Source organism: Syngnathus floridae, chromosome 9 (assembly GCF_059516105.1).
Source record: "Syngnathus floridae isolate MCC-2025c chromosome 9, RoL_Sflo_1.0, whole genome shotgun sequence".
Lineage (NCBI taxonomy): Eukaryota > Metazoa > Chordata > Actinopteri > Syngnathiformes > Syngnathidae > Syngnathus > Syngnathus floridae.
In genome coordinates this window covers 10,146,949-10,171,318 of record NC_142421.1, presented here as the reverse complement: position 1 = coordinate 10,171,318, position 24,370 = coordinate 10,146,949, and the positions used below count along the sequence as shown (strand labels likewise).

Genomic DNA, 24,370 nt, shown 5'->3' with positions numbered 1-24,370 from the left:
TGGAGACAGAGAATGGAAAAACTCCCCATTGACAGGAAGAACAGAAATAGAAAGACTGAGGTCAGAGAAACTTTTTTTTCCAACTTTGAATAAACTATCACAAGTCATTTGAATAAAAGAGCAAGAGTAATCCCTTGCCTGTCATATATTGAGCCTGCTCAGTCTGTTTCTGTTTTTGATAAAACCCAAGTACCTGCCCTAATTATTCGTAAGGCCGAATATAGTCATTACAAATTTCCAAACAATTTTGTGCAACCAATTTAACCTGACTCGTTTGATGTTATATTCCACCGTCACTATATTGTGCATTAAATTAAATTGTAAAATAAGACTGGGGGGTTTGACTGAACTAAAAAGTTTCCAAAGGCTTTGAAATATTACAGCATTATTAAGAGTCTGCATATGGATCCTCATCATTTTGAGGATTTGTGTGAGCCAATCATTTGTTTCAGTTTGTCTCGAGAGGGATCATTAGTCACCCAATTAATCCCGATACAAACTAAAGGTTTTTAAAATGGAACACACTGAACCTCATCAATTGAAATAAGATCCATTAGTTGATGAAGAGATAATGGGCATCATACTCCATGATGATATGACGAAGGCAACTCATAATATGGAAGAAGCACGATGTTAAATGTGCTTTCTATCAACTGCTCTAGTCTTTCCTTGAAATGCCATGTTTTTTCAGGCACCAGCTTCTATCCTCTTGGGGCTATTTAAATGCCCCTTTTCACAAATCCCCCAATTTAGTGGCCGTGAGCCGAAAACTAGAACTTGAGTGATGGAATCGGAGCAGGACGTTGCGAGACAAGACAAAACAAACCACTCTGAACAAATCCTCAGTCTGACTCTCGAGGACCGATGGGATCGTCTGAGTCCTAAAGGGAAATTAGAGAGTAATTTGGCCGAGGCTTTCCCCGCATTAACGCCTGCGTCGTGGAGCGAGGAGGGCTCCGGGGCCAGACAGAGGGACCCGCCATTGCCTTGCTTCCTGTGTTCTGTGGGGCCAGGCGGGACAGGGTGTCTCTACTACCTCACTTTGAGATCACCCTACGTCTGTGGCCTGCACTTAACAGTGGAGATAACGGTGACTTTATAGCTGAGGGCTGGTGACAGACAGGAACACACTGCCAGGACGCCGCTACTGGTGGCAGCGGCAACGACCGGAGTTGGGTCTCACGCACTAATGAGAGGGACGCCCCCATGCAGCCGCACGCGTCCGGTTGAAAGTCATTTGACGTGTGGGGTTGGGGTGCCCGATGTTTTAGACATTGAGGGCTATCAGACAGGGCGACTGCATGGAGAAGATATAAACGTCCTGGAGTTGAACAGGAAACATTAAATTGAGAGGCGAGGGGCTTCAAAGTCTTCAAGTGATACAAAATGGAGCTGAAACAGGAATATCCAGTCATGAGTTAAAGCGATGCCAAGATGTGAGGTTCATTACCTAAATTTAGTGCGCTATCTTTTCAAAAATGTTAAACTGTGATGAGTTCCATTAGTGTAACCTTGACAGTGGCGTGTCTGCTGAGAAGGCAACTGAATAAATATTGGAAAAAATATTCAAGAGCAGAACTTGAGATTCTGAAGAGATTTCTGGTTTGACAGTTAATACGGGAAGTAAAAGAAAAACACCTGCGTGAAGGTTTCTGCAGGTTAAGCCTTTCAAGACATTTTTGACATTCATTAACACAATATATCCACATTCAAGATAGTCAAGTGCATACCTGACACAAGTCTCTTCTCCCCTGTCTGACACAACCAAATAATTACACAGGTCTGCATAAAAAAAACACAGTAGCAACATTTTCTACAGCAATTTTGGATGTAGAATTGCTCAATTTTTTTGCACAGTTGTAAAATATATTAAAGCAGTGCAGGGGTACAGGAGTACTTGTATTTACTTGGCAGACATATCACTTTAATACTTGATGAAACATTAGAGGTGTCAAATCCAGGTCAAGAAAATAAAATCCCTGCCATAGTTTGGCTTTAGCCACGGGTGCTTTTACGTAATTAATAGGCAGCAGGTAAATGAGCCCTGCACGAATATATATATATATATATATATATATATATATATATATATATACATATATATATATATATATATATATATATATATATATATATATATATATATATATATATATATATATATATATATATATATTATTATATCTTTTCCAATTGGTCATATTATATTTAAGGTAGTACGATCTTAATTTTTTTTCTTTATTGCCTACAAAGAAGTTTGTAAGATTTTTGAGGAAAAATTAGCAAAGATGTTGACATCGCATCGCAATTTTGTAGTGAAGTGAAGTGCAATCGATCCCCACAAAAAGACAACTATAGTCAAACTGTCTTAGATTTATTACTGATTTCATTATAAATCATATTGCAGAGGAAGTCCTGACCAACTTTTACAATCGTCCTGAAAACAGTAAACAATAAAAGGAAAAAGGTGAGCAAGGTGAAAGGTGAGGTATATATGGATAATTAAATGTTGAATACACTCTATATTTTGTCCCTTTACCGTACGCAATTTGTTAATAATAACAAATGGATACAATATACTACTATGGCATCTCACTGTGCACAATACAGTCGCTGGTACTACAGCCCGACAGCGTTACCCATTTTGGAAACCAAGGCACACCCCTCCAACATTTTTTAAAATTGTATCTTAAAGGGTGGGTTAAATCACAGCCATTAAAAACATGAGGTCAAAATATTTAAACAAACGCTCCCATCAATCGCATCATTAGTGAAGGTGTATGCATCATTATCAGAGTAAAATGTGTTGCCCAACAGTGTCCTTCAATCAATGTGTTTTTGTCCCTGAAGTGTTCCATCACCCATATTAATAAACAAAAAAAAGGAAAAACACCATCACCATACAACAGAATTAGAAATAATAGCAAATTACTGATGGCCATTCAGTGGTTGACTTGTTTTTAGGAGCTGGTGTGCACTAATTTAGTGAGCAGTATTGTGTGTGAGGTGTCCATGTGAGTACGTAAATGTGCGCGAGTGAGAAAGAGCGTTAAAATCCATCTTTGCTTTGTGGTCTCTATTATATTGTAGATCAGCATTTTGTCTCCTCTGACTGTCCTGATATGCTTTAGTGCCCTAATCTGCTGTCTTAAACCTGGAATTTAATGTAAACTGATTTGTAAACATTTATGACGCAGGCCGATGCACTGCAAGAGCCCAGGGTGCTGCTGCTGGGTTTCTTTTAGCCATAATTTCTTCTGCAACAGTACAAAGCTCCTATTGCTTGTGTCACAAGAACCTCATAGCACTTCTTACCCTCCATACAAAGGTAACACAGTGAGTTGAGGCTGTAAATATGGATTTGACTGAAAACAGTCTTCAATAAATGTATTTTTAGTCTTTTTTGAATTAGGTTAAAAAAATGACAGTAGAGGAACAGACCCTTGGTTATGCATATAGCTACTGTACAAACATTTTAGCAATGACAATCACGCATGAAAAGATACCCTAATAGTAGTAATGACAATAATAATAATAATCTGTCTCAAGTCAACTGGGATTGGCTCCACCGCATCAGCGACACTCATGATGGTTAGCGGTTCAGATAACGTATGGATGAATTATAATAATAATAATAGTGAGGATAAGCGGTTCAGAAAACGAATGGATGGATGGATGGATAATAAGCAGCACTGTAACATATTTTTTTTAATAGAAACAGGAATTGTAGTATTCCCTCAATAATACTAAATGCATCTGTTGTACTATTTACTGGTTTACAATGTCAAAATGAATTCTGTGAAAGAGCTTAATTATAAAACAAGGTGGGTGACGGCCCTAAGTATTTGTCCCGTATATCTGGTGAAAAATTCAACTAGACTTTTACCACTCAAACATAAAAAAAGAATGCAAATGAATAGCTGTTTCGTGATTTCAAGTGATATGCAATAAATTACACACGTTTCATGATTTATACTTATAATCAAATGAATCTGGATGAGTGTTATAGAGAGGAAAATTTTAAGGCAGCCCTTATGCAGTTGTATCACCTCACTTATGAGCATGGAAACATGCACGCTCCCTCTGGAGTCAACAAGCAAGTAATGAGAAAAGTGTCTAACACCACGTGGATTGTCTAAAAGAGAAAATGTTTGGTGATGCATATTCAACAAGTGTAAATGTTACACTATGCAATTACACTGTGATTCATTTCTTACATTTGGCACAGCGAAGCGGGGGTTGTTTAGCAGGTGAGTAACAGCACAGCCACAGAAATGTTATGTATTGACATGGGAAGGTCTTGTTTAAGACATTGAGATGGCTGAAGTGGTCACAACTGCCTAGTAAATGAGAGTTGAGTCACTGTTGGGCAGTGGGTGGCAGTGGGGCGCTCCCGGCCGGGTTGGTGATGAAGCAAGAGCAAAAGTTAAGCATCTCAATAGTCTTTTGTTTTTAAAACCAGCACGACACCCAATAATCAACATTTTTACGCATTGGCTGCAAATGAACAAGCCGGGTATATATAGACATAAAAGTACATTCTCAAGAACTATTTAAGTCTCCGTCTAGAGATTGTGTTCTCTCAAAGAAGCTTAGTTGTGTTTGATGACATCAACATTAGCTTTCTTTTTTTTTTTTTGCTAGTTCTTTCTGTGCTTCAAAGTTTATGATTATCATAGGCTGATTGAATTTCAAATGACAACACCCCCAAAAAATTAAGAGAGAGGGAGAGAGTGTGGGTGAATGGGTCTCACCCATTTTTCTTTTCCTCTTGTGAAACATCCTGAGCATGAGAAAGTCCACTGAGTCCAAACAAGTCCTTTGCGGGACATTTTTGGATAAATGAGATTAAATCCAGCACAGATCTGTGTTTGACAAAACAGTTCATCCATGCTCAAGTGGACATGGCAGGAAAGAAATATGCTTCTGCTTCATATTCAGCTATCTTTCAGCCATGGGGGGAGACGATTGGCCTGCTGATGTTGCTGTTGGTGGTCATGGCAGACAGTTCCCACCTGGACGGAAAAGAAAGAGACTTCTAAAATCAATGATGAAGATAACAACATAATAATGAAATGAATTGAAAAATAATATTAATAACGTTTGCGTCATTTGATGTCAAGCGGTGTCACAGAAAGAATCAGGGGAACCTTTGTAGTTTTGTACAATGGTCAAGATACAGCATCAATTTTCATCCAAGCTGAGACAACTGACCACATTCCTTTTCACATTTTGATTAAATTAAATAAGAACACGTGATAGCCCTACAATACAAAGCAGTTGTAATTAATGGTGTGTGACATCAGTTGGATGAGGGGAGGCTATGATGTAATATGAGAACCGGGAGCAGTGTCTGACAACAAGGTCTAGTACTGACCTGATGACAGGTCAGAGGTTGAGCTCCAGATTGTTATCACTGGCTCTGGTTTCAACACTCCGTCCCTCTCAATGGCTTTGTTCGTTTTTTTGTGTTGTGCGTGTGTGTATGTGTTGGATTGGCACAGGGGTAGGAGATTTCATTGAAGAGTACCGGGAATTTATCAGAATTTTATGACCTCACAACGTCTCTCTCACACATATACGCACACAAAAGAAACTCTAGACGTAGGTTCAAAATAACTCTGAACTCTAAAAAGAACTGCAAGGTGGTAGTGATGATGCAAGAGAAACGACGTCAAGTGGCAAAATTGAATTCGGTTTTAATGTCCATGTCTCTTTAAACAATGGCAAAGCACAGAAGAACAACAAGGACAATTTAATAAGTAGCATATGTTTAAGAACAGGATGTTTGTCAGACCTGATATCATGCGGGAGGCCCGACTGCTCCAGACGGTACTGAATTACAGCTATTTTGCATAATGTTTTCAAATTAGGACCTGAAATAAAGAAAAAAGGGATGAGTCATAAGATAGAGACATTAGTGAAACACAATTTAGAACGGAACCACGTCACATAATTAAAAGCAGTTAGATCTATGTTGTGAAAATTACCTTGTTCAAGTTATAAAGTGTACCACATAATAACATGAGGCTTGTGTGAAAACTGAATGAGGCATTAACATAATCAAATGTGCCTATCTATAAAGAAAACACCTACGCCATTCATTCTGGACAAAATTGCATAGCAACTGAATGTGTTTTGACATATAGGCTGTGAGCACTAAAGAATTTAATTTCACCTGAGAACAGGAAGAAAGTCGATTTAGATTTACACTCAATTTTGGCTACCCCTTGGGATTATGACTAACATAATTTTTATTCTTATTCTGAGTGCACAAATTCAGGTGAGGCCTGTTTTCCTAATTGTGTACAGATGGAACCTTCTTGGAATATATTTGAAACTTTCAATTGTATTTTATGTTTTTTTGGGAATTCTTCTGTGTACGGAGAGGTCCCAGGTGATCAGGGCCATCGTCCCATAAAATTGACCTAGTATGTGCAGTGTTGCAAAGACCAGCAAACACCACTGCAATGGTTCCTTGTGAAACTCTGTCCTTATTTATAAAAACACAAACTTTACGTTGACTAGCAACAAATTCAACCACTTCGAAAACAATCCGTCTCAACGAGGTGGGTGAACCATAAGAGCTTCAGTCGCAATCAAACCACAAAGTGCAACTACTTCAAACACTTCACTTCACACAATCCCAGAGGAGCTCAGGCAAATCTGTATTCAGTTCAGAATGTACTCAAATGATGGTGAAGGCAGAGTAAGGAGAACAGAAGAAACAACTCTTGGTGTCATGGTGTGCTAAACAACTCATTACCTGTCAACCACAGCAAAGCCATTTGTATTGCACGGCTGATAATGGAATAGGCTTGAGTGGCGTGAATGCTGTATAAGGACTGTTCATCATGTTCATCTGAATGCTATTAAAGTGATGCAGAGGATGCGTATGATCTAAGATGAATGTATATATGAAGTAGAAGCTTGCATAGAGCTGGTACTTTGGAGTTGGCTTACACTTCAACGGCCATATGTCTGTCTTCAGGCTAAAAGAGGGAACATATACGTACATACGTATACACACAAGGGGCGCACCGATCGACCGATCGCCCAGGATCAGAATGGGCCCCGATTTCCTTAATTTTGGGGGACAGATAATTGGCCGATCCCTTAAAATAAAATCAATCTTGCTCACCAAACTGACTTTTGTCTGCAGAGGTCCCAAAGATTTAACAGACAATGCCCCTCTACATCAGTTTGGAAATATGTGGGGGGAAAGCGATGGGTGACAGAGATACTCACAGAAATCTAAGATGTAGAGGTCTGAATGATCCATGAGGTCAAATTCATCACCCATTCCTTGCTCAGGACAGGGACTGCAACAAGAAAATAGCTTGTAGTTATCAAAGAGAAAGAAATTAACACAGGGCAGCATCACCTTCTGCTCCACAAACTGCATTATAAACTGGGACGTAATTTAATTAAACTTCTTTGCACATTTTATCACTGTTAACCAAAAAATTACATATGATTAAAAAAAATTAAAAAAAAGGTGTGCTGGTGACACATCGTTCAGCTCTCCTTATCACGGCCAGCTTGATTTTAAGCCCACAGGAAGTTGAGCAGTGCAGTAAGACAGGCTGGCCCATACAGATAGCCTCCCAGACATGTGCTGCCGTTCATATCACTGCACATCTGTTTCCTGCCATGGCAACATGCACATATGCAAACACACTTGTAACACACTCGGTGCATCACTGCCAAGAGAAGAGAAACTAAACTGATAAAATAAATAACAACAAAACAAATTAGATTTATTGGACACCTCTCAAGTCGGAATTAAAAGTTAGCACCTGATTCAAACTAGTGCAAACAAGAAATAATACTGCTGATGTTTTAAATGAAAACAATACAATGGTATTTTTTTTTTGGTAATGCATTCATTTATCCGTAACTTCACCGATTTATTTTCAATCATAAAGAAATCAAGTGCATTCAATTTGACTAATCAGATTGCAGGAGTCACAATTAACAATCAGCAGTAACATTAAGCAGCTCTGCAATATGTTATTTCATTCCCCATAACACAAATTAGTCCAAGACTCCAAATATCAGTAGCAATAACTCACGTCTTTAAGAACACGAAAATAAAGCAGATACATTTAACATACTTTCTATCGTGGCGGGCAATAGGACTTAAATTGGGGCATTTCTGACACACTTGAGTACTGAGGACAAAAGGAGTTTCAGATGTAATCAACATCGTCATGATTGGCCAGTAGGGTGCAAATCTATTTTTGGGCAAATTCATACCTTCTATTGAACATCCTTTTTATACCATACATTAAAGGAGAGAAAACATGGGACCAGTACATCCCTACTTGGGAGTTGATTAAATAGTTTGAGGATCCCCCACACCCTTCCAACTCATCAATCTCTATTTCTCTTTCCCGCTGTCTCCGCCACCGCGTCTCCCTCTCGCTGCGTGTTCAGGATGTTGTAAGGGGTTTACACTCCTAATCTTCCCCAAACAAACATGTTTGAGGCTTAAAGCAGCCAGGAGAGGAGCAGAGCACGAGCACAGTCGTCCCAGAGGGCCAGCTGTGGAAGTCATTACGCCCCCTTCCCCAAAAAAAGGTGATCCACCCAGGCTTATAGAGAGCCTTCAATCGAATACCTTCAACAACCCCATCCCATCATCGGAACACCGGTGACTCTTATCTTTGCTTCCCGTCTTTCATATAGGCCGACTGGCAGTACCATCACTCAAGTGTCATGCCTAAAAAGTTTAGGGCACAGGTGTCAAACTCAAGGCCCAGGGGCCAGATATGGCCCACCACATCATTTTATGTGGCCCGCGAAGACAAATTGTGCATCAAATTTGCGTCATTACTAGAATTGCAAATTGTCTTCACTTTTAATAATATCTATTTTTTTTAAATATTTGACCAGTTTTTACTTGTCTGATTTGAAAATGAGTTATTTGTTACTTTGTTTTGTAGCTTTTACTGTATATAATATGAGGTGCTCATACATTTATTTGGGTTGACAGTCATAATGGCCCTCCGAAAGAAGCTAGGACTACAATGCAGCCCGCGAAAAAAATACGTTTGACACCACTGGTTTAGGGGTAGCAGGAATGTTGGTAAGGAAAATACCACAGAAAACTAGATGGAGGGAATCTATGTGACATACCGAACTCAAGTAATGGGCACTGCACGTAAGACAAGAAGAAACAGGCTTGTAAAAGTGCAGACCGATTCAATAGCACCAGATAATGGAGGATTATTTTCACCTATCTTAGTTGCTAGTAGTATCTAGTTGCTGTAGAAAGAAACAGATTAAGTTAGCAATTTACATGCCCGCTTTGATTTTGTACATTTTAAAACAAATTGTGATTTATAATGTGTTCTATTGTGCATTAATGGTTGATAATTGCCAAACTGCTATCATAATGTGATAAACAAATGAGCCCAATAAGGCAAGAGACAAGTGGAATAGTTTGTAAAAGAGAAAAATATGTCTGAGCCATTAAGGGTTCAGTCGTTCAGGAAGCAAAACCAATTAATGTGACAATCATCATACGTGCTGTTGGCAACTCAATTTGTTTGTTGAGTTTTTAATTCTTGTCAGTGCCTCAACATTTGTTGTTAAAGGTTATGAAAAGTTGAACATGTTGGAATAACACCAACAGTAGCATAAGTAACTCCACTGTCTCGAGAACACAATGCAGCGCACTCGCTGTCAACAACTCACACAGCGAGAGAGTGTCAGCCTTGGATGCTGATGCGTGAAAAAGGTACAGATAAGAAAATGCCTTAAGATCATCAAGAGAAATGACAACTGTATTGCTGGGACAACTTTCTCGCCTACTCATGGACAATATTAGCCTGGGTGTGAAATCCAGCAGCACATTAATGTTTTATTGCTCTTTGTAAAACGAGCCAAAAAGATCTTAGAAGTAAGGGAAGGAAAAGGGGGAGTTGATGGAAGCGGGAAAGTCACAGTGTTTGACTTTATGTGGCGTCCTGGTGTTTGATGGTTCACTTTGTTACTCGATCAGCAAAGTATCACTACGTGTGAAAGTTGGTTGTCCCGACCCCGCAACAACGGTGGTTCCCAGTCTAAAAGAAGCCAGAGCGATACTCCCCCACTAAAACAACAGTGGTTGCTATTTCAAACAACACTCATTGAGGGTGTCTAATCACCCAATTGCCGTCTTCTCTAGTAAAGCGCTGACGTCTCCACCTAATTATCTTTGAAAGTAGGCCACTGAAACAGTAGAAAATCAACTACTGTGCTAAAACTAATGAGGGAACCTTACAGAGCCAAGGAGGATTCCAGATTGGGAATTCATCCATGAAAATGCCAAACCGTGTTGTAAAAACACCAGCAAGAAATGCCAAGTGTTGGTTGGGAAAGTTACAGCTGATGATCTGTTGGAGTGTTTTGAGTCATTTCATTGGCGATATCCTCATTCTTGGAATGATACGATCTTCATCCTGTTCCTTTCGCTACAACATCCTATTGAACTTTGCTCCTTCAGGACCATCTAGCTCACAGGAACTTATCGCACACACTACAACTTCCTGTGAAACACCTTATCAGGTTGAACAGACACTTTTAATTAGTTTTGTAAACCTTTTAGAGAAGAAGAAGAAAAAAACAAATGGATTTACAGGGGGAACAGATGGTTCTAGTAAAAATTGTGGCAAAAATTAATCAACACTGGGATACAGATTCCGTCATAAAGCAAAATCTGCATTTTGAGTCCCACTTCTGAACCTAGATGCACTGGTTGTAGGCACAACTATGTGTGTATCCAAATTTTATATTGGACTGTTGACGGTTGGTGATGTTAATTAAGCTTCCGTTGCTTACTTATTTTAAAATGGCATACTGGATTGTTGAGAAACAGTAAACGAAGGTTTTGTCAATCCAATTGTTATCACTCATTGTTAGATTCTCATCCATTTTTTTCTGCCTTAATCTTTGCTGTCTCACCAAGTCTTACCAACATATCTGTGCCCCCTCCTGAGTGGTGGCTGGAAGTTGGATTAAGACCTGTAGCCCCATGATGAGAGTGAGACACTAACTACTTCTGGCTCCTGAAGATGCCTGTCTTCAGATTAGACAATGCCAGTTGCTAATTATATCTAAATCTCAAATTCTAAGATTTGACTACAACTCTAATTTGCCTTTCAAATGGAGCAAAAGTGCAAACTGGCCCATTCACACATTTATTTATTGGGCTTCTCTTTGCAGGGTTGTTTTTTTTTTTAATCACATTACACCGACACAAACTTGGAGCTGATGGAAAGAAGAAAGACATGAATTACTATTTTGGCCGTAACACAGCTGGTTACAATCTATAGGAGGTGGTAGAGGTGGCATATTAAAGTTTTAAAACTCTTGCCACATTATCCAGCTGCAATTCATAAAATGGGTGTCAAGGCCAAATGGCGCAGGATACTAAAGATGATGCTGTAATACTGAATAATGAACAGCAGAAACAGGTTGTCTTTTTCATGGTTGATCGCAAACCATATTATGTGATGCCTTTAAACCTTGAGTTATAGAAATCCTTTCCTCTAGTCACAATTGGTCACAACTAAAATATTTAAATATGTAATAAATAAATTGTTGTTCTTCAGAGCACATTTGCCACAAAATACCATGACAGGAATATTGAATCCAATGTTCGACTTTTATTTTACATGTCATTTTACTTGAATGACATTACAGATTGTCACCTATGCAGGTTGTTTATTTGAGCTGCCGTGGAGCACTCACCCCTATGACACCATAACGTATACAGGCTGTTGGTGGGTTAAGGAGGGTTAAGATGCAGATGAAATACTAGCATGGTAATGTCTTTGAAGGGTAAATCACTGAATTGCTGTGCTGCCCAAAGGTCTTGTACCGCACGTGCGAGATGCCCCAAATCCATCTCAGGTCACCTCGCTGTTTGACAAGTTTTATCTCAGCCATATGAAACACACACAAAAGACGACTGTCAATTCCTAAAAGGAAACCTCTGCAACCTACCCTTTGACACTAAAGGGATAATGACAGCATGTGTATAACTGAAGAATTGATAATCGTGTTTGCGTGGAGCCAAGCGTCTCCGTAGCATGTCTTAAAATGGAATACGACAAGTGCAGCTGCAATGGACAACGATGTACAAGGGTTTGACCATAAATTCAAAGTTAAAATGTATAAGGTGTCATTAGCATTATATAAAATACATTAGGGAAGGACAAAGAAAAAAAAACAGTTCAATAATCAACTGGCAAAGTCCAACGTAGTGTTTAGTCTAAAATTGAAACTATCAGGTTCAATGGTGATAAGCTACACTTTAGCCAGCTGGACTATCATAACAGCAGCCCTTTCCGCCATTGATAAGGTGCTAAATGGTATAATAGGTGATATCGAGGCACCAGACTTTTGACCTCCTGATCAGCAAAACAAGATCAGTGGACAAGGTAGAAAATCACTGGCTCAGCAAATTGCTGTTTTAAATTCATTAGTCAAATTCCACCCAGATTAAATATCATGGTGAGATTTTGGTGGAATAAACAAGAGGTTTTGTGTTGGGATGTTTTGGCTACCAGTGAGATTACCTGCTATGTGGTCTCCCTTGAAACGAGTCGTAAGCAACCACACAGTCTCTCGAGCTAGACGCACGGGCCAACAACTTGAAAACTATGACTTCTATACCGCCAAACATCTAAAGCATTTTGTAGACTGCTTATCTTATTCAGTAATGAAAATGATTTGCTTTAAGAATAAATTCAATTTGGCAAGATTTGTTTGAAATCTACAAAACAGCTTCTACACTACAATTAAAGGCTTTATTAAAATACTACTTTTTAAACAAAAGGAACTACAAAGGTGTTGAAACAAAAATGCATTTAATCTCGAGTCAATGCACTTGGGAATGCTTTACATTTTAAAAGAAATATAAGACATTAGTAATATTTTTTAACTAATTACAATATTTGTTAGTGTAGTCCTCTTGGTTGAATCAATTGCAATAATAATAAAAACTTAGAGATTATGTCAAACAAGATTTTATATTTATATTATGGTACAAAGACATTTTATTATGACAAGCAGTAGATTCTCCCAAACAGCTTGGAATCTGTCTGCTCACAGTGTGCCAATCTGTTATGTCCTTGTCCCACTATACCCCTCAAACGATGCCCAGTTCCCAGTCTTAAAAATAATTTAGCAATTTACCATTACCATAGAATGTTGTGCACTCATCTTAGCTGTGCCACTTAAAGCTAAACAAGATAATTTATAAAGCTGGAGTATGTTCAGTGACTTGCATGGAGCTCAGAGATATTGGATGTTTCACTTTGCAGGGTAGGCAGTTAATTGCTTTGGTAGGTGAAGGTCAGTGCAGGTGGAGTTAGTCATGCATGGGTCGTCCTTCGTGGGGCAATGAGCAGGTCTCGGCAAATGAGTGTAGCAGAGGTGGTAAGGGCAGATCAAATTGCACTCCGTGAGAAAGAATGCTCCCTCAGGTCATAAATCAGTGATGGGGCAGAATTTCGCGCCTCTCTGGAGCTCAGCATGCCAATTTACACTAACGTAAGTGGCACTCTAGGCTGCCAAAACTATCCAGCCATTTACCCTTAAGCAATGTGTACACTCCATTTCGGAAGCATGCTATAAATTGGGTCAATTCCTGTGCAAAAATGACACATGGACTCTGAATAACCTGTATTAATGATCTTTTTGTCTAAAACCAATTATTATATCCTATACATCTTACTCACCTGCTGCATTTAGCTCAGACTGATCATTTCACACATCAAAATGCCTTTGAAAGCTGGGCGATTTGGGAGTTCCGGGGTTTTATTGTACTTCACTAAAGCAATAAATAATTGCCAACACAAATCTAAGACTGAGAATAAATATCAACAGAGGGGCTCTGTTCAAGATCAGTCTGAAAGGACAACCAACCCAGGCAAACAAAATGAGAGCCATAAATTTGAACACAATTTCCTTGGGCCGACCTACCAAATGAGCAGACTCACAAAAGAACACAAGCAACGTGTCCGGCGCATAATTCATGGGGCCTGTGCAAGCATTCGTCAGCTGCATAAAGACAGATACCAATAACTTTTTAGGCCTGTTAACTGCCCTCCTGTTGTTAGGTCATGTAAAAACAAACACACGAACCAGGCCCCTTTATAACAGAAAAGTTTAAAGTGAAAATAAAAAAAATAAATAAAAAAAAAAAGACCTCTCTATTACCATCTTGGAGTGCAAATTAACACGGATGGGCAATCTTGATTGCAAAAAATAATAATAAAGGAAGTAATAATAATAAGAAAACAAACTACTTAGAAGCCACTTAGTGAGCATTTGTGCGTCTTACTACAGTGTGTACTCGTTCTTATGGGAGTTCCTGTGCGTAAGAAGCTTACAGGTGCTCATCCAAACAAACATGAAATGCCAGTCAATAGAAATGTGTGGTCAACTCGAGTCTTAAGATCTCACCTATGTGTAAAGTAACAAAAACAATGGTTTGGGCCAACCAGACATAAAGTACAAGTGGACTAAATTGAGAAGACCATTGATTTGAAGATTGTGGAATTCGTGTGTTGTTTCTTTCATTGTTCCCGTGATTGTAACCACACTAACTGATGAATTTTACCAAGTTAAGCCCAGTTTGTTCTCAACAGGAAATCGAGTCCCGGTGAAATCCACTATGGGCTAATCCAGGGGATAGGGATATCCAGGAGAAACAAATCAGTGTTTAGGTATGTTTGACTGTACAACACAAATTGAGGCAGGCTAACTTTGCAAGACACAAAAACAAAAGGTACATTATTTATCTTAACATGGCTTTTATTTCTGGTTCACTTAAAAATGATTTTGCTTAGAGTAGTGTCCTGTGAATTTAAAGTGTAACATTACACTTTTTTTTAATGGTGCTTAAAAAACGTGACTTTGATTACTCATTTGCTATTTTAAGTTTAGTGTTTTGTTGTTCAACAAATGTAAAATGTGGACCTTATTTGTACACTTACGTCACCATTAAAAACAAGTTCAAATATGGCTTGTACATTTAATAAACGTTTTATCATGGAACGGTGCAACTTTCTATTAGGGCCTGTTGGGATTTTTTCTCCTGAAATCATCAAACTGGACATTGCCCAGCATCTCGGAACAGATTATATTCAACATTTAAGATTACATTGTATTTAAGGTAAAAAAAAAAAAAAAAAAATCAAACACAGATTATTGTCAACATCTTTAGTCTGTTGTTACTTATCTGAATAAAGCCATTCGGAAAAATGTGCTTCTCATACTGCAAAAATGCCTCACTATAAACCAGTGATAATTTTAGGATTATAAATTTTAGGCAACGGATGGAAATTATTTTTTTAAGAACAAGAGAATTTAAAAGTAGCACCTTCCCAAGGCTTAAACGTATTCAAAGTAATACAAGTAACATATTTCGGGACATTTTCTGACCTAAATTGCTGCCAAAATTTGCAATGCTTACAATATCTAAATGAAACACAGTTTGACACTGAGAAACCGAAAAAAAATGTTTTCTCAATTTTGATAAGATCTCAGAGCAGTGCAGTTATCGATCATTACTGTACTGCGGTTAAAACAATGTAGCTCTGATAATCACTGAATACTTTAGGTGTGGTTTTAACCAAGAACTGATCTCAATCTTACATGTTTTAACCAAGAACTGAGTCAGTTGCAAATTATTTTTGTGAAAATTGTGGCGTTTTCTTTCATTAACAGAGGGGAACCAACAATTTTGTCCATGTGTGGAAGTAATATTATTTGTACTGTAATTAAACCTATGATACAGAGGCCATCCAGACTGAGTTATCATGATTTGAGGTCTGAAGGATTTCGGGCCTGTAGACGTAGTGGGGCTGAGAGGACTCTTATCCGCAACCTTCCCATCTGCACTATCAGGTTTTCCCAGCGGGGTTTTGACTGATAACTCAGCTTTGTGATAACAATAGCCCAGGTCCTAACTATGCTGGGCCATCTAAAAGCCGTTAGCTCCCTCATTAGTCCGCTGGCTACTGGCCTAGAAACAGCACAGTGGCACCTTAGCAGGTACCAGTCAGTTATCATTACTGCCTTATGACCACCAATGAAATCATCCCAGGCGATCGTCTACAGGAGCCAGACCATCACATTGGCATGTAGGGAAGAGAGAGCAGCCCTTCCCCTAAATTTGATCGTGATTTAAATTAGAAGTTAAACTAATCCGTCTTACTTGAGAATGTCAATAAATACGACGAGTAGTTGTGTATCAAAGCTTGACTAATCAGTGACTAACATGCAAAGCTGTATCTACTGTATGTGACAAACTATTTAAATCTTTTTTGCTTTACCTGGTTCCTCCAAAGAGGATGATTCGATCTCCAACCATGCAGCAGCACTGACGTCTCCGAGGACATGGGCCTTTCCCCTTGGGTTCTATTTTTGTCCATAAAAAGGCTTCTGTAGAGTAACACACATTGATAATGATGTTGATTATTTGGGGATAAAAAGATGCATACAGTACCGTATTGACATGTTATACATACAAACCCGTTCACTGCTTTCTGCCCTAGATTGACCATGAAGATTTTACTTTCTTTGATGCAATTTAAAAAATGTATACTCCAACAATTGATCGACAACTAATCAATTATCAAATTAATCGATAGTCACTTTATCAATAAATTTCTGCCAGAGAACATTCTCAAATTTCCGTAATCTTCCATGAATGCAGACCTAATTTTTTTTTATTTAACTTTGCTTTGCAAAACAATGATCAATAATTTTGTCTATTTTCTAACATGTTACATCCCAAACAATCAACTAGATCATTACTAATGTTAGTGCATTTTCTGCACTTTGGATTTAGAAAATTGTTCTGCTTTGTTATGTTTCTCCCCATTCATTAATTAATCAACAAATAATCAACAAATGTATCTATTATAAAACTCATCATGGGTTGCCCTAATTAGGTGATCAGGGGTCACCAACCTTTTTCAAGCTGAGATCAATTTTTGGGAAGGGCTACCTACCAGTTTGGTACACATTCCTGAAAAATAAGCGAAGACATTGATCACGCTAATTACATCTCACAATAATTAGGAAACAGAATAAAATCATTAGGCAATACTTCTATAGATCTACTTATGAGATTCTTGGGAGCCTGCGGGCAGTACGTTGGTGACCCCTGCCATAGATCAAAAACATATAACCAGGCATATCCACAAGTCAGCCGTTTGAAGTGTAAAACTCTTGATAATTCTTCTGAAAACTGTTCACTTCAACTTTGAGGATAGTTGTGGTTCAAATTAGGAGGACTTATGAATATTTCAAAATATGTCCATAAACATATTCTTAAGTTTGTTTGAAGTGTCTTCTTATGTATTGAATATTTTAATATATTTACTATATTAGCCCTGAACTGCCTGCAAACATTTCACCATCCTGGTATATAGGGATAAAATAAATCCTGAGGGAGACCGTGCTGTGGGAGATACAACATACACACACGCTTGGCAAAACATTAGATTGGTTGACTGCACTGAACATTAGAACAAAGATTTATTTGTTTTCTGAACAGCTTACCCTCACGAGGGTCGTAGCCTATCGCAGCAGTACATGGGGAGTAGGCAAGGCACACTCTTAACTGGTTGCCAGCCAATCACAGGGCACAAGCGAAAGAGCAACTGAGAGATGTAAAAAGCATTCACCTGGACTGAATTTCCAGAGATCATTGAAGTGCTGGTCCATATTGGCATTGTATCCTCCGAATATGTATAACTCTCCCTTGTAGCAAACTACATATACACATGGACAAGAATGGGGGATTATATTAACCATTGAGCATAAAGATTAATAATATTTGGATAAATAACAACCCGCTGGGATGAATTGCAAGATTTGAAGCTAAATAGCAGTGCTGAACAAGTTGAATGAGTTCCTTACAAGCTGAGTGACTTCTTCGTCCATCAGGTGAGAGCTGTGTTGCGGGGCTGCTCAGCCAGGTATTGGTCTGCGTATCAAAAACTTCTATCTGGTTGCAGTAGATCTCATTGTGGGAGTGGAATGGACCGAAATGGTCTCCTCGCCCTCCAAATACAAACATTTTTGTACCAATGATGGTTGCTGAGTGGAAGTCTCGCCAGCTTGCTGGAATGCCCTAAAAGGAAAAATTTGTTTAAAAATAAATAAATAAAAACAATCAAATCAAAATAACGGAATGATTACAAATTAATTTTCATATCTTTTAACCCCACATCACAGTTAATTGTTATCTTTACACTGAGATGAGACAAAAAGGGAAATTGTGACACCTAGTGGACGCTATTAAAAGAAACAACCAGAGTGCCAGAGGGGAACACTCTTATTTAGCAGTTGGAATAGAGTAATCAAAAGAAAAATAAATCCAATTTTATGGAATTTTAACTAAAAGTGATTGCAATCAAATGGATGGTAAATCAGTGAGCTGAATAACCCTTAATCAGAGTCGTTCAAATATGTGCACTCAGCATGAATAAAAACATGTTTAATTAATTGATGTAAAATTAACAAGTAGAACTTTACTTTAATAATTCTAAATAATTGTGCACATGGCAGATGTGCTGTACAATATAAGATGCTGATTTAATGATCGTGTTTATTGCAGAGGTACTCCATGCACTGGACACTGATAAAAAGTTCTAAATTGTGTGGTTGGCCTTTTAAAACATTTGCTTTATAGACTGTGGTGGCCAGTCCTCTAGTTAGAATGCGTATGATCCTGAAAACTAGAGATATTTGCAGGAGTGAATGAATTAAGCCTTGCTGGATGAGCTAACATTTCCCTACTTTTCAATTAAAGATTAAAAAAAAGTATATATATTTTTTTAAACTTACCATGGTATCAATTAAAGACCAATGCATGGTAGTGGTGTCCAGCTTGTGGATATCATTGGAGAAGCAATCAGCCTAGAGAGCAGGACATGAAAGGAATTAAATACTTGAATTTTCACTAGACCATTCATACTGAACTCAATTTGCCAACAAGTCTAAGGCACACATATATATTGGTCACCATCTGACTACTTTCTAAGATAACACATTGGAACACTGCATATTAATCTTTTCCCCCCTGTTGGAATAATTGTTTTTGCAGAAGCGCTGGTCGGCCTGAACCGGAGGCCTCATATGTTTGCTTAAACAAAGATGTCTGTCTAGTTCCGGGGAGTTCTTAGACTCCCTTCCTTTCTTATCTGTGAGAGGCCCTCACTAGTTATGAACAGAACACCTTTATTCTTTGTGTAGTTCGAGAGAAGTTCTTTCTCTTAATAAACCTTGTAGTTTCTATTCATAAATTGTTATTGACCGGGACAGTTTTTCTTTGATATAAAGTGTTACAGTAAAGATATACATGTTGAAGTAGTTGCACATAAGTCCTCCCATATTTACTCAACTAGACTTCATGCAAGTTATCTCAGATTTACTTAATGTTTGTTGGAGTGTTTGCACGAGAGGTATCTGATTATTTACTTATTATTATTATTGTGTGAAACTTAGCAAGAAAGTCTAGAGCATTGTTTTACAGGGACACGGCACCCAGGACGTTTGGAGATCGCAGCCTAAAACGAGGCTGCCAACCAACTAAGGACAGACTCTGCATTACTGGGGTCACGAATTGGCCAAGGCCTCGCACCACATAACATTTGTTAGTTAGCTAATCAGCGTTGCTACAGCCACAATCGCCCCTCCGTTTAGTGTAGCAACGCCTTTTGTAACCAGGGCAACCAAAATAAAAAGAGGAGATAGCGGAAAAGGAGCTCCGAATTGGTGGAGGTCTGTAACTGGGCCTTCTACGTAATTCTCCTCGCGAGCAAAAAGAATACTGGTTGTCTTTTCCTCTTCTTTCAATGTGTAAAATAATGTCTGATGGTCCTTAGACCTGACACCCCCCTCATCGATCTTCGTGTATGTAGTTTTTCCAAGTGGAGTTACTGGACAAGTATCTTTCGCTACATATTTTTTTTCCATTACCCAGAAAGAAACAGGACAAAGACTCACCAGCTGCTCGTAACCTCCAAATATATACATCGCCTTCAAGAGTACACAGGCCGAGTGGCCATCTCTTGCCCCTGGAACGGTCCCAGATATTTTGGGTGTGAACCATCTGTGGGTATCTAGAGAACAGGGATAGCTTGAATTAATTGTCAGTACTTTACATCAAACCTCTGGTAAAAAGTAAGCAGAGATTTGGTGTGTGTTACACATGCTATTTTGGCTTAGTTGTATTATATAGCAAGGAATAAATATCTGCATTGGAGTTTTCAATAGTGGGTTCAATTAAAGGATAGCCTGTAAAACAGTCTTAACAAAAATATACCACAAACAACGCAAGCTCAAATTTTCTATTCTTTTTATTCTCATGAGTGTCGTAGTCTATCCCAACTGATGTTGTATTTTGATTCACCTGAAAGATCATCAGTCTGCTTTTGGGGGGGACTGCACAAATTTGAGTATATTTACCGTTGAGTGAGAGAGGCTGAAATTCTACTATAGGGTTTCGACAATGTGAAATGTGTCAATTATTTTGCTAATTGATTAACAATTAACCATTGCACCTCTAAACTACTTTTTTTAAACATTTGTTAAACAAAACTTCCTTTGCCAAGTAAGAGAAAAATGTGGATTTTGTGAACCATTCCAACCCTAATTCACACCTATGTGTATATATCTTATATATTTTAGGCACAAGAAAATTTAATATCATGATTATTCTGCTTAAGGAAGTACCAGACTATCAATGCAGAAAGGTTTGTAGATATATTGTGAGCATTCTCTACTTACTGACGTCGAATGCATACAGCACATTGCAGGCCCCTTCGGTGTCATTGCGCCCCCCCCACAAGTAGATGGTCTCATCCAGTAGCACCGCCGTGTGACCATAACGCATGTATGGCACTTCACGAGTCCGCTCATGTCCCAATGGCCTCACTGGGGGCAAGTTCATCCAGCGCATGGACACTACGGCATTAAATTGTCAAGGAATTAATAAGATGGTAACGCAATGCGGGCAAGTTTAGACCTCTCTTACATTCCCAGATGATTGGTTTGTGGATACATTTTCCTGAACTGTTTTATTTATGTTAGTCTTGCTGGATAATATTTCACCAATTACTCATTTGCAGCTGACAGAAAGGGGGGGAAAATATTTTTAAAAATCGATCAAAAGGTAAAACGGCGTGACAGCAGGCACTGCTGCGGAACTGACACCAAAGGGAAGACACGGAGAGCAAGCGACCTGATGAAATCAGGAAACAACAGCTGAGATGTTCTCATCTCCAATTCAAATGAGCATAAGCCATCTTCTTGTTTTGTGAACAATTATTTAGAAATTCTAACCAAGTGGAGGCTGACTAAAACAAATAGCAATAAAAAGGGATGCAAAATGTAGACAATTTCTCAAGCAAGCACATTCTGTACATTTACTTCAGTATGACTGTTAGGGTTTTACAGAGTATCCTTATCGTATGACTATGTTGGAATGCAACCGGTAATGAATCCCATTCTACACAAGGTCGTAAAACACCCCCTGATATGTTTTGACTAGAGCACAAGGGCTTCCTATTCAGTCTACTCTTGCCCCCACTCTTTCTCTTAATAAATATGTCCTTGCAGTTGGGAGAGTTTCAGACTTCACTCCTTCAACGTGTGAGCTCTCCACCTGCAGGTGTCTAAAAGAACTTGCTTGTCTCTCGTGTGGTTCTTGCGAAATAAGTTGGAGTGAGCAAATCTCTAACAATGACTTTTTTAAAGGTCATGAAAAACTTTCACATAGCAGCAACACAAGACATTTTAATGCAAGCTTGACTACTTGCAAAACATAAATGGAAGCCTTGAGTTTATCCATTCTAACTTACCAGTGTTGAAAACATGCACATCGATCTGACGGAGCGTCTCATAGTCTTCGCCGGAGCAGTAGCCCCCAAAGGTGTAGACCTTGTGCCCCACGGCCACTGCGGCATGATTGACTCTCCGTGGCCCTCCTTCAAGGTGGACCGACCAGCGCAACATTCCACTCGCCTGCACCTCTGCGTAGTCAATCACTTCATCACCATCAGATCAATTGCCACCATTGAACCTGTGAACACAAAAAGGAGTTGAAAAAAAAAAAAAAAAAACTCTGGTGGTAACTAAAGAACATTTCCTGGACTAGCTTAACTCCTCATTTCATCAAGACAAGTTAAAAATTGTACTTCAAACATTACCTGTGCATCTTAGGTCTGGAAAAAAATAGATTATTTCCTATAAGACATGTATTTGTTTTGAAATGTGAACAACTCACAAGTCACCCAACATCAATGAAAGTTGTTTCCAACTTTGGAGGCTCCTCTGTATACATTTAAGAGAAAGAAAAAAAAAAAAAAAAATTGTTGATTCCCTTCCAAAGAAAGAAAATAGTTACAACTGGTGGGACTGGAATTTGGCAAAATGCATAACAGGTTTTTTGGTAACGTTTTTTTACAGACACTAAATGGAGGCATAAAAAAAAAAAAAAAACAGTACCGTAGTGAAACATGGAAGAAGCTTGGTTATGTTCTTGGGCTGGCTCTTGCACAGGGTGTCTTGGATCTGTGTAGCATAATATAAAATATGAAGATTAAGTGGAGCAGGGCGATACAGCACAAACGGAGGGGGGAAAAAAATCAAACTTTAAACTAAAACTTGCAAAAAAAAAGGTAGGGCAGGAAAATGTCAACTCTAATTGGCTGTTGTGATGTACATTTCCACCGCATCTGATCACGTAATTATGCTCACAGTAATCAAAGTATCATGACTATAATCATTCTGAAATTTACTATTATGATCACAAATCTCAATAATCTAAGAGCAAAATGTGCTTCTCCGCTAAAACCACCCAAGAACAGCAAAGAACAAAACCAATGACTATTCTGAAGTGACTTCCTATGATAGCAGATCTAAATCTTACCGAACATCTGTGCAAGGTGCCGAAAATTGCAGACAGGCGAATACGCCTTTAAAATGTGAGACAGCTGAAGCAGTTTGCTCATGAGAAGTGGGACAAAATTCTTGCAAGTCTCAATGACTTACAGAACTCGTTTGCTGGTAATGTTAATCTGAAAAGGTTTAGCCTGAAAAGGTTGTGCAACAAAATAGGAGATAAATCGCAAAGTGTAGTCCATTTACCATAACCTAATTTTGTCCAGAACAGTATTATTTGTGTGTATTAGACATATCATGCATTTTTGCACAGTTGAAAAAAGTTCTTATGGGTGCTAATAACAGGTCTCTGACATTCTTTGGTCTCATTCCATGAAGGACAAAGAAGTGCAGCACACTTCCACTCGCAACACCATGAATGAATAGTTTGGGAGGGGAGTTGATAAGAAACACATTCTTGCTTTTACGATCTAATACTCAGTATTAGAGACCGAATATTTAACAATAGAGGCCCATGCGAGCAAAACATTTTGCAGCCCCCACTCTGTCCCCATTCTGTTTAATGACCCACTTTCTTGTTGACCCCCAACCTTTGTTTGCTCTTAAAAATACATCCCTAAGCGACCCTATCTATTTTGAGCCCCCCCCCCTATCAGAGGGGTAACACCAGATCTAAACTACGATTATTTTACTTTATCACACATACTGTAGATGCTGTGCTGTGTATTATACAATACACACGTCTGTACATACATTAGAAGCAACACTGGGTTTGCACAACGGCATGTTGTCTTCTGCAGAAGGTTTAAGTATAACCACCACTTGAGAGGTGGTGAAATGGGTCCACAATCCAAAGTGTCATAAGCGATCATGTGTCTGATTTAGGAACATCAACATTAGACTCAGTGGGGCAGAGCCATGACACCTTCCCACAGCTTCATCCACCAGCTAGTTAGGTTTAACAGGACGTTTTTAGCGTCATGTCTGTAAAAGACAGCAAGGTTGTCACAACCAACATAGACGATCTTAATGTTATCTTGTTCCGCAGTCAAGCGATAGTATGAGACTCTTGGCGAGTAAGCTAGGCTAAAGCTAATCTACGCTACCTTATTTAGCGCATGCCCGACTAGAAAATGACAAGAGTTATAACAGCGACGTTTATTTGGATAAAACACAAGGTTGGTGAGTGCACGCCACGACAGCCAATAAGTTCTCATGTTAGTATGTTTAGCATAGCTACCTTGGAGAAGAGTCGGAGGTGATTCAATGATGTTTTTGAACACTGGCTGCAAGGCAGGCAAGGGAGCCCCTTGAAGGGACGCTGTGACGTGTCGGCAAGGGAGAGAGTGCGCCCCCTATCGCCTCATTCACGACTCAACTGTCACGCTCATGGCAGTCATGTGACGGAGACGGCTCGAAATCACTTACAGTTCCGGTTTTTTTCTGGTAAGGC

The 24,370-nt window shown here is 38.8% G+C and overlaps 1 protein-coding gene across 2 annotated transcripts; it reads right to left on the bottom strand.

Moving 5' to 3' along the window:
• Window positions 1–2,358: 2,358 nt before the first annotated feature.
• Window positions 2,359–24,316, bottom strand: klhdc3 (kelch domain containing 3). Of its 2 annotated transcripts, XM_088385109.1 has the most exons (12): window positions 24,158–24,315; window positions 22,522–22,587; window positions 21,876–22,096; window positions 20,803–20,979; window positions 20,020–20,135; window positions 18,859–18,930; window positions 17,929–18,142; window positions 17,694–17,780; window positions 16,335–16,443; window positions 7,249–7,322; window positions 5,798–5,876; window positions 2,359–5,015 (listed from the first exon to the last, which is right to left on the bottom strand). In XM_088385109.1, exons 3-12 carry the CDS (start codon window positions 22,027–22,029, stop codon window positions 4,949–4,951), a joined length of 1,149 nt encoding a protein of 382 aa, XP_088241235.1. In that variant the 5' UTR covers window positions 22,030–22,096; window positions 22,522–22,587; window positions 24,158–24,315; the 3' UTR covers window positions 2,359–4,948. The 2 variants fall into 2 exon arrangements, with proteins under 2 accessions (XP_088241235.1, XP_088241236.1); XM_088385110.1 differs by lacking the exons at window positions 2,359–5,015; window positions 5,798–5,876; window positions 7,249–7,322 and adding an exon at window positions 13,795–16,168 and having other exon boundaries at window positions 24,158–24,316.
• Between the last annotated feature and the right edge of the window lie 54 nt (window positions 24,317–24,370).